Raw genomic sequence first — 15,758 nt, forward strand, 5'->3', positions numbered from 1 at the left:
CAGTGCCGTCCACTATCTTCTACATACATCTAGTCACTTGCTGACTACACTAGGGCTATTGATGTAAATGGGGAATGTGCCTGTCCAAGCATGGATATGTAGTCATTTGGACAGTTTCCAGACATATCCGTGTCTCGGAAGCATAAATTGTGATGTAAACCTTGCTTTAGCTGATCGGAAATTTTTTTGTGTGTTGAGATGGGGACCGGATACCATCAGAATGGCAGTGGTGGGGCATCGAGTAGGCGTGTATGGATTATTTTCTATTTTTAAGCCGGCATGAGCGCTCAAATTTTTTTCAAGCACCAGACAACCCCTGTTATGTAAGTTCAAACAGAAGGATCTTCAGGTTTCCTTATTTTTACTTTGTTGCAGAAGTGTTACTATTCTAGTAGTATTACTGTTGAGTGATTGGTGCATTTTGAGAAAAGATATTAATACAATATTATCATTATCTTAAAAACAGGAAAACATGATGAATTTTATGCAAATAGCTGGGAGTATCTTGAGTACATTAACAGATTTCCTGTAATGTCCATTTGAACTTGTGAACTATATTATGAGTAATCAGTAATTATGGGATGCCAGTTTATCTATACATGAAAACAATATAGGATGCTTGGTAAATGGACAGAATAATATAGATGGCAATGAGATAATCTGATGCATGGGATATTAGCTAATGATCTCATTGAGGTGCTCTTCAATGTCATTTCATATGCATGAGTCATAATATTCAGAAGCATTCAGAAAATGAAACTTATAGTGACCATATCTATTCTCAGTGCATGAAGATTTAATACAAATTATCTAACATTTAAGAGGGGTTCTCCTTTAAAATAAATATTTATCTGGAAAGATAAAAACAATGGTTGTTCCCTCTCTTAACATTTTTTCTTCAATATGGTGTTATTAAAGGGGTTATCCAGGAAAAAAACTTTTTTTATATATATCAACTGGCTCCAGAAAGTTATACAGATTTGTAAATTACTTCTATTAAAAAATCTTAATCCTTTCAGTACTTATGAGCTTCTGAAGTTAAGGTTGTTCTTTTCTGTCTAAATCCTCTCTGATGAAACCTGTCTCGGGAAACGCCCAGTTTAGAAGCAAATCCCCATAGCAAACCTCTTCTAAACTGGGCATTTCCCGAGACAGGTGTCATCAGAGAGGATTTCGACAGAGAAGAACAACCTTAACTTCAGAAGCTCATAAGTACTGAAAGGATTAAGATTTTTAATAGAAGTAATTTACAAATCTGTTTACCTTTCTGGAGCCAGTTGATATATATTAAAAAAAAGTTTTTTCCTGGAATACCCCTTTAAATACATTTGTGTCAAAACAAACAAAATGCCATATAGGTCACTTCCCAGCTTACCCTGGGCCATGAATATAGTATAGATTTCACATGTTATTGGATGTAAGAGTAGTTTGACTTGTGCATTCAGTGCATAAGACGCATCATAGTCGAGTTGTACTTTTATGTACAATTTAATACGTTCGCAACTTAAAGGCATTTTCTGGTATAGCTGGTGCAACTTTTAGCAGTCAGACAAGTCTCCTGTCAACTGTTGCATATCTTTCCTTATTCCCCTCTCCTGGAGTAGTTAAGCAGTAGTTATCCCTCCACGTGTTCCTGCAGGACTTGAGCCCTGCTAAGGGTGCTATCTCATACAGTTTAGTTCCCCTCTAGCGCAATAGAAAAGCACTAGAGGAAGAATGGTAATCAAACAGATCCCATTCATTTAAATGGCGCAGTTCAGATTTTTCTTATGCTTCAATTGGGTAGTCATAACTAGTGTTGAGCAGCATAGGCCATATTTGAATTTGCGAATATATGGATGAACATTCGTCATATTTTCACAAAATTCGCATATTCGCAGCCTTTTTTTTACTATGCGACATAAAATTCGAATGCGCATTCACCATAAAATTTGCATGCCCAATATCGCGTGATGAGAGAGCTAAAAGAAGGGAGGGATCAATATGTATGTGCGAATTTTCGGGCATCCGCCAGTCTGACACAGAAACTAGTATTGGAGCCTTGTTTACACCACAAGCTGGAAGCAGGGAGGGATGATCACTGTGATGTGTACTGTGAAAAAAAATGTGAATATTCGTAATTGTGAATATTTTGCCATATATTCGCAATATTCGCGAATATACGACATTCACGATAAATATTCGCTTTGCGAATATTCGCGCCCAACACTAGTCATAACGCAGTAAGGCATCTAAGGCTGGGTTCCCATATATCAGACGTCCCGCACAGTTTCCCTCTGGCGTGCACCGGAGGGAAACTGATGCTAGAACTGATCTCATTAATTTGAATGGGGTAGTTCACACTCATCCAGCTTCTCAATTTTGACACCGGATGGTTGGACACGCTGGAGGGCACCGGACAGGGGAATGCAGCTTTCTGCATTCTCCTGGCTGCCATCCAGAAACAATGGATGCCAGATACCATACAACTGATGACAACTTGTTATCAGTTGTGGCATCAGTTGGGTTGAGATCTAGGCTGAGTTTACCTGTGCCGGATGCCGGACATATGTGAACCCAGCCTTACATCAGTGGACCCAAACTGCATGAGTTGTCACATCAGTTGTAGCCAGTCACTGAGCCAGACTGCAGAATAAATGTGACGTTCCCCTAAGTAAGATATCATAAATCTTCATCCATAGACTCTACAGTACAGGTTGTTTACCATAAAACAAACATACTAAAAGGCAGATTGGACATTATGTTAAACTGTATGAAATTGTGTATTATTACACATGATAAGATAAAACATAGGCAATGCTGCCATGGGCACAGATAGGATCTGGTAAATAGCAGAAATTAAAGGGCCAAGTGCAATGAGACCTGTAACAGAACATTGCTGTCCTTCTTTTGAAGGCCATTCACACTCTTCGACTTATAACAGAGACATTATTCACTTGTGATTTTTCTCACTTGAAAATTGCTATATTTTTGTAATAGGAAATGTGAGTCATTTGCTTCTTATTTTCTGCTGCAATAGAAATCACAGTATGAAACTTACATTTTCAGACACTTTTCTGTGTTAAAGTGGAGACTGTATCAGCCATACCTCTTAAACTTCATGAGATAGTCATTTTAAAGCAATCAGGTCTCTAACCTGAGGGATCAAGATAAGGAGTTGTCCATGATCCTTCAGACTATTTTACTTCTCTTATTGGCATAACACTAGCTAGGAGGTGACATCTAAGTTTAGCTGCTTACACAATGTGGCCAATGAAATAAAGGGGTTGAGAATTGGACTGTGTAAGTATCAACTGCTGTTCTAAGGCTTCTTATCCATATGTCTTTTTTCGACCGTACTAACTATGTAACTATGTAACATGCTCAATGTTGCACAGTGGGTTTCATGCTTGCTAGTTGCATCAAAACAACTAGTTTTGTAAAAACAAGGGAGGCACTGTGATGAGTAATTTCGTCACAGCAACACCCCAACAACTTGTATTGTAGTGTCCAGGTACTTAAAATACCAGAAATTAGGAGCCATCATCAAATTTCTAGATGCGTTGGCCACCTTGCTCCTGGGACATCTCTGATTATAGAGTCTCCCCCATCTGTTGGTGAAAAATGTTGATCCTTCACTCATAGCTTATAGACTTACATTGTTTCTTTATAGCTTTCTCTGTAAAGAAGGATATAGGAAGCAGCTCTCTGATGCCACCAGTCATGTTCTAAGGCTTCTTATCCGAGTCAAACATTGTTCTGAAGAGAAAGCTAGCTTCTTAAGGTGGCATCATAGAGTTGCTTTGCATATCCTTCTTCCCAAAAATTACAAGTGGACCATGAGTAACCTATACATTTTCCACACATCTTCATGGTACTCTCCTCAAGGAGAAACATTACCCTATTAGCCAAACAACCTTGTTTTATAGAATGGGACATCAGTGTTTGACAAATTGTGATGTGCCCCCTGTACACCACACCACAGCAATGTAAGGCATGCAGCTATGCTATTCCAGGCCAGTCTACCTTGCATGGAGAAGGCCACCATGTAGATAGTATTGTCCACTGTTTTTACAAGTTAATGTAAGTAAATATAGAATAGACTTTTATGATTTATCCCTCTGAAACATCTGAAGTGTAATATTGTCCCAATAGCTCATTTTGCACTTTAAAGTGGTACTCCCATGGAAAACTTTTTTAAATCAACTGGTGCCAGAAAGTTAAACAGATTTGTAAATCACTTCCATTAAAAAATATTAATCCTTCCAGTTCTTTTTAGGGGCTGTATACTAAAGAGAAATCCAAAAAAGAAATGTATTTTCTCTGATGTCATGACCACAGTGCTCTCTACTGACCTCTGCTGTTCATTTAAGGAACTGTCCAGAGCTAGATCAAATCCCCATAGCAAACATATGCTGCTCTGGACAGTTCCTAACATGGACAGCAGAGGTCAGCAGAGAGCACTGTGGTCATGACATCAGAGGAAATGCATTTCTTTTTTGGATTTCTCTTTAGTATACAGTCCCTAAAAAGTACTGGAAGGATTAAGATTTTTTAAAAGAAGTGATTTACAAATCTGTTTAACTTTCTGGCACCAGTTGATTTAAAAAAAAAGTTTTCCACGGGAGTACCCCTATAAGGCTAGGACCACACATTAGCATATGTTGTGCGACAGCAAATCAACCAAATGGCCCTATCTGCTAGGACAAAGGACCTTGTTGTAGTGGCAATATTATCTGAACATCAACTGCATTTGTTAATGTGCTACTCAGTATATAAGCAATGATTTCTCACCACAGCCCAGTATATTGTATTTCATAATAGTTGCAGTATATATCTGAGTAGCTCAGTTGTATGATACATCAGTTACAATATAGCACTCAGATCAATTTGCTATTGGAAATTCCTGCTCCACATCCCTCATTATGACTTGTGCCTTGATAACAATTCTCTGAACACAAGCAACGTAACATTGCCTGCATTTATTATGGTGCCATGTATTATAGATGACCATGTATTTCTTTCTAATCCTGATGTTGTCCTAGGGCCTTAAATAAGTTAAAACCCATCCAGAGATACAAATGAGTAATGATCAATGTGTAAAAGTGTTAGACTCTTGTCTTTCTGTATATTGTTCAGTTTTAGCTTATTTACCTTCCTTTTTTGGGTGCATTCATAGCGGTCAGATTTGCGAAATTTTTTTCCTCCAGATTACGCAGCAAAATCTGCCATATTGCTGGACAGGCTGAATGGGGGAATGCATCTTGCAGCATTCCCCCACCTGGCCTGCTGAAATAACTGGGCGCTGGACCATATACAGCTGATACACTTTGCCATCAGTTGTGGTTGGTGATCCTGCTTAGTACTGAGCCGGATGGCCGGACATATGTGATGGCACCCTAAGTACCCATTCATCACATATGTTACATTTGTTAAAGATTTTGGTGCGGATTCTACACGGCAATCCACATCAAATCTGACAGCAATCTGCATGCATGTGAAGGTGGTTTCCAGTTCATGTGCAACAGAAATTTTCCATGTGGATTTTTGGTGCTGGAAAGAAATCTGCCACAAAAATAAGTGAACACTGGTGGATCTATGGCACTGCAAACTGTCAATCCAATGCAAATCCATTGAGAAATATGTTAGCCTTAGATTTTTGCCGTATAAATACACATTGAACATACTCTTACCAATGAAAGAAGCCTTAGCAGTACGGGCTGGAAATGGCAGATTGGTTAATTGCTATGATACAGGTAAGTGATATTTAAAAGTTCTTGATATCATTTAATATGATGCTTCCTTGTGCAATGCCAACAGGTGTACAGGAAGATCAAACAATATTCAATGTTATTGTTTTTTTAAAGGGCTGTACTGATCAGAATACATATGTTGTGACTGATGCCCATCTGTCCCAATGAAACAAAAAGCAATTGGATTATAGAGATAGTTTAATTTATAAAAAATAAAATAAAAAGAGTTTACTACTCTCCTTTATAGGGGCCACCCTAAGATGCAAAGTTATTACCTACCCTGCATATAGGTGATAAATAGCTGATCTGTGGGGGACCAGTCAATGAGGCCCCACCGAACAGAAGATAATTGCCCATGAACAAATGAGTCAGCAATGCCTGGAAGTCTCATCGAAAATAAAAAGAGCATTGGCTGCACATGCGCGCTGCTACTCTATTCATTTGGTGGACAATTGTCTTCCATTCTTGAGATTATTGGGGGGTCCCTCAATGGTTGACTTCTTATACCCTATCTTGAGTATAGGGGATAGCTTAGCATTTGGGCATAACCCCTTTAAGTGATATTTTGCTATGTCCAATGAAATGTAAGAGTAAGTGGTTATTATAGGGGGACAAGGACTTTCACGTTCCATTGACAAGTGAAGAACAAATGTAGAGTAAAGAAGCTAAAAGAAGCTAAGAGACCAGACACATCAAACTTAGTAACTTAGTTACAATAAATAAATACATGCATAAACACACAAACACAGACATATTTATATTTTATATAAAGACAAACGATGGCGCAGCACTCCAAAGATAAGTGAAAAAACGGTGGATTTATTGGCTCACATCACAGCAACGTTTCTGTCCTACCATAGGACAAGCTTGAAAATGGTTCTATGGTAGGACAGAAATGTTGCTGTGATGTGAGCCAATAAATCCACCGTTTTTTTCACTTATCTTCGGAGTGCTGCGCCATCGTTTGTCTACATTAGAGGGACTTTGATCATGTCCGGGACGCTGGCACCATGCATTTAATCTGATGAATAGTGCTGCATTTTATTTGTTTTTGGAAATATGTGTGTATATATATATATATATATATATATATATATATATCCTTACAATGGTCTGTATGTGAATTCCAAAAAATCAAGCTAGGCTTGGTAACTGGGCATTCATGTCTATCACCCCTAAGGTGTAAGTACTGTATAAACTTTGTGTGTCACAGAATTGATATTTCAATCATTGATAAATATTTTTCAGGAAAACGTATCTAAACCTTTCTAAACACCCACATTACAGACATACGTGATTATTTACTATCTCTTCAGTTTCGAGACTATAGAGAAATGCATAGTTTAAATGTTTCTGTCCAGAAGTAAAAATTGTGTATAAAATATGTATACATTTGTATCTACTTCTGAATACAGATATTATTATTACCTTGTTCGACTACCTCCTAGTAATAACAGACACCAATAAACTTTGGAGATTTCATACTGTGCAGAGACCAATCATTTTGTAAACACCAAAGCCAACATCTGATTGGCTGCTGGGATGGCTGCACTTCTGCCCTTTGATACTAAACAGTACTTATCAGATTGTCTACAACAGTCCCTTCTGGTGGAAATGTATAACCATAAGTAAATGAATGGAGCTATTGCCACTCATTATGCTACTGTACAGCAAAAGGTTCATTAATTAAGGACAAATAATCTATGAAATCTCCTAACTATATCCCGTGGAACCATATTAACACATATTGATCAGGGACATTCCCTTTATATTCTATTCCAAATTACTTATAAGAGATACAGGGCCCAAAACAATTCTCAGCTCACTGTTGACTATCATTATCCTTACTTTCACTTTCTTCAAGCAGTTTTTAGAAAAAGGTGCATTGAATGTACAAATAGCTGCGACTGTCAATTTACAAAAATCTATTTTTGTATTAATCCTAATAGTTTCACTTCCAGTTTGGAGTGGCCTTGCTTTCAGGGATCCTAAAACTGTTTTGTTATATATAATACAAATCTAATAATGAAAAGTAAATGACTAAAATAAAATAATTTAAATATAATATAATGAATATAATAATCAAAATATTTTAAAATTATAACACATTCCATTTATTAATCAAGTGACTAATATTTTCCCATTTACATTCTGGAATGACTGCAGAATAAATGATGATAATAATTACTATTATTATTTTTATTTAACATTATTTTGCTTAAATGTATACTTTGTGCTATGTAGGTGCTTTCCAAATAAATACAAGTAGAATTTAAAAATATTACTGCGAAATGTGGCTGAATACCCAGTGATCCTGGAAGCATGAACTTTTATTGATCAGCAAATGTGTCTAATCCTAGAAAGAGTTAGACCTACATTAAACCACAAAAGTAAATCCAATTGAGTGTAAAGAAAACACCTAAACTCAATGTGTTTGATGCCCATTGTGAAAAATTAGAGTAAGCCCCTAGTGTGGGAAATAACATGGATTGAATCAGAGAACACAAGCAACCTGTGGACATCAACAGGGGCCTATTATGGCAGAAAATCATTTCAGTCTAAACTGAAGCCTAGAAACAAATGTAAAATGACATACTGGTCTCAGGGTAGGTTGACACCACTAAAGTAAAACATATGCACTGGTATTCTTCAAAACTTGCACTTAACCTATATGGTGTGCTGCATTCATCTGCAGAGATTTCCTAGTCACAGAAGCCCAAAAAAAAAACAAAAAAAAAGACTCCTGCAACACATATAACATCAAGAGACAGGTGTATATATAGTGTAAAATATAAGTAGAATATAAAAGAAACTAAACATCCAGAAAGGAAAAGTGCTATTCGTTGATAATATGGTTATTTATCTAAAATATTATGTTTGTTAAATTACTATTCACTCTAGGTAAGGCTGAGCTCTAGCATGCAGTCAGAAAAATACTAGAACAAAAAAACACCAAAAAATATATATATATAGTATCTACCAAAAGAGACTCATAAGGCGACCAGGACTTGGTTGCAATAAAATATTTTTAATTAGATGTAAAGTAGTAATAATAATAATATTATAACAATATACATTATTATTAGTATTATTAGCTGTACTATTTCATTCTATTTTATATAATAGGAATTACATCTGGCTTCCCAAGTACACTACTTTAAATATAAATATATATATATATATATATATATATATATATATATATATATACTTCCAACAATCACTGTTTAGAATTAATGATTCTTCTTTGAATATTTTTTTTTATAAACGAAAACGAAAGAAGGAAATGTAACCATGTTTAGCACCGAACATTATTGTGCTTCTAATTACAAATATATATATATATTTATAAATAAATAAATATATATATATATATATATATATATACATTTATATATGTGTGTGTAAATGTACAATTATATAATGTTCTTGGGATTAGAACACCACGATCCTGCAAAGTAAAACATTTACATTTCTAGTAAATAAAAAACAAAAATAAAGTGTGATAATAAAACAAAACAAAATCTCTCATATCTGTATATGTGGACGTAAATATATATGCGTGTATATATATAAATAAATATATATATATATATATATATATATATATGTCTATTAATGAGTGCAATGAATTTGTATGCAGTAAGTGTGAGCAGCACTCTCCACAGACACTCTAGATTGGCAGATTAATGCCCAGATAATGCCAAGAAGGGGATCCTACATTCTAATTCCAGCGCTTGTTTCCACTATTGATCCATGTAAATAAATGGAGATTCGGTTCCACCAAATTGTCGTAAAAATACACAGTAAATCGAAGAGAGCTTCGCCTTATCAATCGCTTTCACGGGGATCACCGAGGAGCGGTGTGTTTGCCTTTTAGATGCACTTGTGGCCATCGCATTTATATAAAGGGGAGACAGTAGAGATATGAGCACCCATGTACATGAGCACCTTACTTATGGGTATGACTATGTAGGCTGCACAGGCTGCCCCTTGGCTTTGTGTAGCAGTGGAGTGAATGTAGTTACAGCAGTGTTTCCTAACCAGGGTGCCTCCAGCTGTTGCAAAACTACAACTCCCATCATGCCCAGACAGCCGAAGGCTGTCTGGGCATGCTGGGAGTTGTAGTTTTGCAACAGCTGGAGGCACCCTGGTTGGGAAACAATGAATTACAAAATAAACTGCTGGATCAAATAATAACAAAGCATTGTGCAGCTTTTTCTGTATCATGGATGAATGCTGCATAGTAATAGATTAAATAGAGATCACAATAAAAGGGTGTACAGCTCATATATCAAGTAAGATGTAAATCTAGGGGTCTACTCCTTCCCAGTGCCCCCTGTGGACCACACCACTGCCAGTGACAGCAGCACCTCACACTGCCTGCCTGCCTGCCTGCCTGCCAGCCTCTAGGGACGGATTAATGAAGCGCTGCCAGTTAATTCATCCCTTACATAAGACTCTGCTTTCTATTAAACTCTGGGAATCTCTGCACAAATCTGGCTGCAGGCATGCTATTCAGAAAGTAGAGTAGTATTATTAATAATAGTATTATTATTATTAGTTGTACTGATATTATTAATAATACGAATATTAATATGTATTATAACAATAATAATAATTCTACCACTACTACCACTAATTATATTAAGTGCATCAATACTCTCCAAGGCTCAGGTATATTAGCAGCACCATATTGGGTTGTAATGAAAACAACAAAAATGGAATAAAGTAACCAATGCCGATTTGTATGGGATCTGAGGCTTCCCTATCATCCTCAGCACTGGACCTAGGATTAAAAAGTGAATCCTGTCACAATTCCACTTAACATAAGTATAGTGCATGCTGAAACAAAGACAAGCTCCCTGACAGCTAGCAATACAAGGACCCTTCAATCACTGGAGTGTACACCAGTTTTAGACATGAAATCCCCCTGTACTTATGACAGATATCGTTCCTAAATGACTATATTATAATACACCTCTGGTCTGGTATCCTCATACAGTCCTTATTTTTAGCATCGTGTAGTCTATTTACATGCTGGTACTTCCCCTGGCTCAGTGAGTGTAAACGTCTCTGCGAGTATTGATTTATCGATTAGCAGATAGGTATCAATCGATCGATCGATATTAATTGTTTGACAAAGACAATGGGTGGGAGATAAGAGGGGGATCTTCCTCATTTGCTGTAGACTCTCTGCACATTTTAGCTGAATGATATAAAATAATAGTTCACCTGGATTATTTGGAGGCACAGTCAGGTCCTGCAGTGGGAGACTGAGCATAGCCCTGACGGTAGAAGACCGTATTGCAGTGTTTCCCAACCAGGGTGCCTCCAGCTGTCCCAAAACTACAACTCCCAGCATGCCTGGATTGCATTTGGTTACAAGCAGCTATGTCTTCCCCTAGCAGATTAACTCATCAGCTATGTAATAACCTAGCACAGTGTCCTCCAAACTGTAGACCTCCAGCTGTTACAAAACTACAACTCCCAGCATGCCCAGACAGCCGAAGGCTGTCTGGGCATGCTGGGAGTTGTAGTTTTGCAACAGCTGGAGGCACCCTGGTTGGCAAGCACTGCTCTATTGTATGGTGGTGAGATGATAAAGGTGACAATGACAGGCTGGAATAGATGAAGAGTGCTGGATGGTGGAGAGGCAGCAATGGCAGGAGATGACCCTCTCCAGAATACAAGGATGCAGGTGGTAATAATACTCCACACAAGATACAAGGTGGATGAAACAATATGGACCCATCTAACAGCATGAAAAGAAAGAAGGGTATAGGACACTTATATTGCATTGTGCAAGGAAGCACAAAAGCAGCAGAGAAAGAGGAAGAGTCTGGTCCCAGACCATTTCAGAGATGAGAGTACAATAGAGCAAGGCAACATATCGGGAGGGGGGCTCACCTGCTAGCCTGAGAGCTGACATCCTCTGGAATTCAGGCTCCTGGAGCCACTTCCACATCCTACGAAAGGTCTCCCGGCCGGATTTGAGTTTGCTCCAAGGTTTGGGGTTCCTCAGCAGATCTGAGAGGGTCCCTTGGGAGCGGCACAGTACCCTCTGCGCAAAGATCGCCTGGGGGATGCTGTACCGCTTGAGCTCGGTGGTGATTCTCTGAGCCACTTCTTTGGTATTGATTTCTTCCATTTGCCCTGAATTACTTCCATTGTTGACTTGTGATCCAGTCATAGATGAAGGGTTTTGCTCCCTAGTGGAGCCCAGCATTTGCCCGTGAGTCTGGGCATTTAAATGGGCATGAGGATGATGGGGGATCCCATTGATAGGCACCATGCCAGCAGATGGCGGGGTGAGATGTTGTTCTCCATGCCTGGACAACATGGCAGGGTGATGGGCTTCAAAGCCATTGGGGGTGAGCATTTTCTCAGTAGGCATGGTGGCACTGGGGTGAGCGTAGTGAGGCAAACCTTGCTGGGCATTGTGGATGCTCCCCAGACCAGACCCGGAGAGCGGAGACAAGCTTTGTCCCATCCCTGTGACCTCCTTGTGGTAGGGGGTATACAGATTGTTCATAGAAGTCAGCCCTCTGTCATCCCTCATCAGGGTGAAGCTGCCGCTGACATTGCCCGGTATCCGCTGGTGGGGATGATGGTGGTGGTGGTGGTGGTGATGATGGGGGAACTTGTCCGATACGGTGGAGATGGGTGGCAGGGGTTGCAGAGGGGTGAGGGTGGTGTAGGTGCTGCTCATACTCATGCCCGGTGGGGTGTCACACGCCATGGTCATGGTGGGGTGCAGTGCCCCCGTTAAGGCATGGTCTGGGGGCCGGTGGTGGTGATGGTGGTATTCTCCTCCGTCCAGGATGGAAGCCATGCCCATGGATCTGGGATGAGCAGCCAGGTGGTTGCTGCGGTGGGTCACCGATCCTCTGTGGTGGGGGCTGCCGGTCATGAGATCAGCAGCGGACGGTACCGGATCATGGCTCACCCCGTGCAGATCGCCAATATTGTCCATGGTCAGCTGAGCGTTCATGATGAGCGGTGCAGGCGTGTGGACAGCACATGTATGTGGCGTGTAGGTGACACGTCCCGGGGATAATGTGCGGCCGCTTCACATGGAACTTGTCCTCTGCTCCACTTATTACCATTAGATCATATACTGTACTTAGTAATGGCGGTGGTGTTATTACGCCTCTAAGGCCCGGTCCCCTCTCAGAGCAGCGGCACCGGCAGCAGTGGTTGCAGTCTGCTCAGTCCCCTCGCCATCTCCTGCCATGTCCCTCACTGATCAATGTGTAGTCACTGAGCTGCTGCCCCTGCAGCTGGCGAGCCGCACCGCGCCTGCGCACTGCACACCACAGCCTGGCTGCCTGTCACATCACTCCCACTTTATAAGAAAGCTTCTATTTACCATGTACACGCACTGGACGACCACATAATGGTATATACTGCAGCCAGGGCCGTGTATACGCTTCTGCCATCCCTACATGTGCCCTGTGTAGCCTATTGTTCCCTGTGAGCAGCCATTTCAGGTGGCATTGATAATCCAGAATCTATCTAAATGCCCACTCCTTTAATCCAGATTCCACCTGATCCACAGACACAATAAGCTTCACTGTTTTTGTATGTAGAGTGCCCCTTTAAGAATCCCACCAGTCATGTATAGACTAAGGGCACTGCTAGGTAGGGGCTCTGCAAACAATCTATAAAAAGTATTTACCCATAGGGCAGTGCTTTCCAACCAGTGTGCAAAACTACAACTCCCAGCATGGCCGGACAGCCAAAGGCTGTCCGGCCATGCTGGGAGTTGTAGTTTTGCAACAGCTGGAGACACCCTAATTGGGAAACACTACCACGTGGTAATAACAAGAATGTAGCTGCTTGTAGTATGTAGAATGTAGAGACTTGTAGTTCGACAAGAGATCATTATCATGATGGGATCATCTATTCTAGTAGATCAGCATGTGTATTTGTGAAGCAGACAATACAGTAGTCTTAAAGGGGTACTCCGGTGGAAATGTTTTTTTTTTTTATTTTTTTTAAATGAACTGGTGCCAGAAAGTTTAACAGAATTGTAAATGACTTCAATTAGAAAAATCTTAATCCTTCCAGTACTTATCAGCTGCTGTATACTACAGAGGAAATTCTTTTCTTTTTGAATTTCTTTTCTGTCTGTCCACAGTGCTCTCTGCTGACACCTCTGTCTGTATTAGGAACTGTCCAGAGCAGCTTAGGTTTGCTATGGGGATTTTCTCCTGCTCTAGACAGTTCCTGACACGGACAGAGGTGTCAGCAGAGAGCACTGTGGACAGACAGAAAATAAATAAATAAATCCAAAAAGAAAAGTAGTATAAAGCTGCTAATAAGTACTGAAAGGATAACATTTTTTTTTTTAATAGAAGTAATTTACAAATCTGTTTAACTTGGAGACAGTTGACTTAAAAATACCTAAAAAAAAATAGAGTACCCCTTTAATTCCTAGCATAATGTAATAACCAGGCTTTATCTGTAAAACTGCTGGGACATGTAGTTCTACCGTATCTCTTGGACATGGCTATATCAATTTCGTGCTGCAATAATCTATTCTTTTAGTATATCTTTTTGTAGTGCAGATATGAAGCATATAGCAATTTAACTTCTAGCATAATGCAATAACCAGGGTTTATCTGGAAAGCTGCTGGGACGTGTAGCCTACAAGGACTCTTTGAGGCTTCATCATATTCTATTAGGTCAGTATATGTTTTGATGGTGCTGGCATGAAACATATAGCAGTATTAACTCATAGTGTAATGAGCAGTTTTTTTATTTATCTGAAAAGCTCTGGCACTTGTAGTTGTACAATGACTCCTTGACAGGAATAGATGATTATCTTGATGCAGTGACCTTTTATAGTAGGTCAGTATATGTATAGGTAGTGCAGGTATGAAGTATATAGCAGTATTTACTCCTGGTTATTGCATAGTGTAATAGTTTTTATATGAAAGGCTCTGGCACTTGTAGTTGTACAATGACTCCTTGACATGAATAGATGATTATCTTGATGCAATGACCTTTTATAGTAGGTCAGTATATGTATTGGTGGTGCAGGTATGAAGTATATAGCAGTATTTACTCCTGGTTATTGCATAGTGTAATAGTTTTTATATGAAAGGCTCTGGCACTTGTAGTTGTACAATGACTCCTTGACATGAATAGATGATTATCTTGATGCAATGACCTTTTATAGTAGGTCAGTATATGTATTGGTGGTGCAGGTATGAAGTATATAGCAGTATTCACTCCTGGTTATTGCATAGTGTAATAGTTTTTATATGAAAGGCTCTGGCACTTGTAGTTGTACAATGACTCCTTGACATGAATAGATGATTATCTTGATGCAATGACCTTTTATAGTAGGTCAGTATATGTATTGGTGGTGCAGGTATGAAGTATATAGCAGTATTTACTCCTGGTTATTGCATAGTGTAATAGTTTTTATATGAAAGGCTCTGGCACTTGTAGTTGTACAATGACTCCTTGACATGAATAGATGATTATCTTGATGCAATGACCTTTTATAGTAGGTCAGTATATGTATTGGTGGTGCAGGTATGAAGTATATAGCAGTATTTACTCCTGGTTATTGCATAGTGTAATAGTTTTTATATGAAAGGCTCTGGCACTTGTAGTTGTACAATGACTCCTTGACATGAATAGATGATTATCTTGATGCAATGACCTTTTATAGTAGGTCAGTATATGTATTGGTGGTGCAGGTATGAAGTATATAGCAGTATTCACTCCTGGTTATTGCATAGTGTAATAGTTTTTATATGAAAGACTCTGGCACTTGTAGTTGTACAATGACTCCTTGACATGAATAGATTATCTTGATGCAATGACCTTTTGTGGTAGGTCAGTATATGTATTGGTGATGCAGGTATGAAGTATATAGCAGTATTCACTCCTGGTTATTGCATAGTGTAATAACAGTTTTTATATGAAAGGTTCTGGCACTTGTAGTTGTACAATGACTCCTTGACATGAATAGATGATTATCTTGATGCAGTGACCTTTCATAGTAGG

General features: G+C 39.1%; 1 protein-coding gene across 2 annotated transcripts in view; it reads right to left on the minus strand.

The window, feature by feature from the left end:
* The window catches only part of ONECUT1 (one cut homeobox 1), a 46,091-nt gene extending 33,154 nt beyond the window's left edge, over positions 1–12,937 (minus strand). For both annotated transcript variants that reach the window (XM_056572342.1, XM_056572341.1), the window contains exon 1: positions 11,643–12,937. In XM_056572342.1, coding sequence (XP_056428317.1) covers positions 11,643–12,726 — 1,084 coding nt within the window. In that variant the 5' untranslated portion in view covers positions 12,727–12,937. The remainder of the gene's footprint in view (positions 1–11,642) is intronic.
* Positions 12,938–15,758: the final 2,821 nt, after the last annotated feature.

The sequence above is a fragment of the Hyla sarda genome, chromosome 4 (genome assembly GCF_029499605.1).
Source record: "Hyla sarda isolate aHylSar1 chromosome 4, aHylSar1.hap1, whole genome shotgun sequence".
NCBI lineage: Eukaryota > Metazoa > Chordata > Amphibia > Anura > Hylidae > Hyla > Hyla sarda.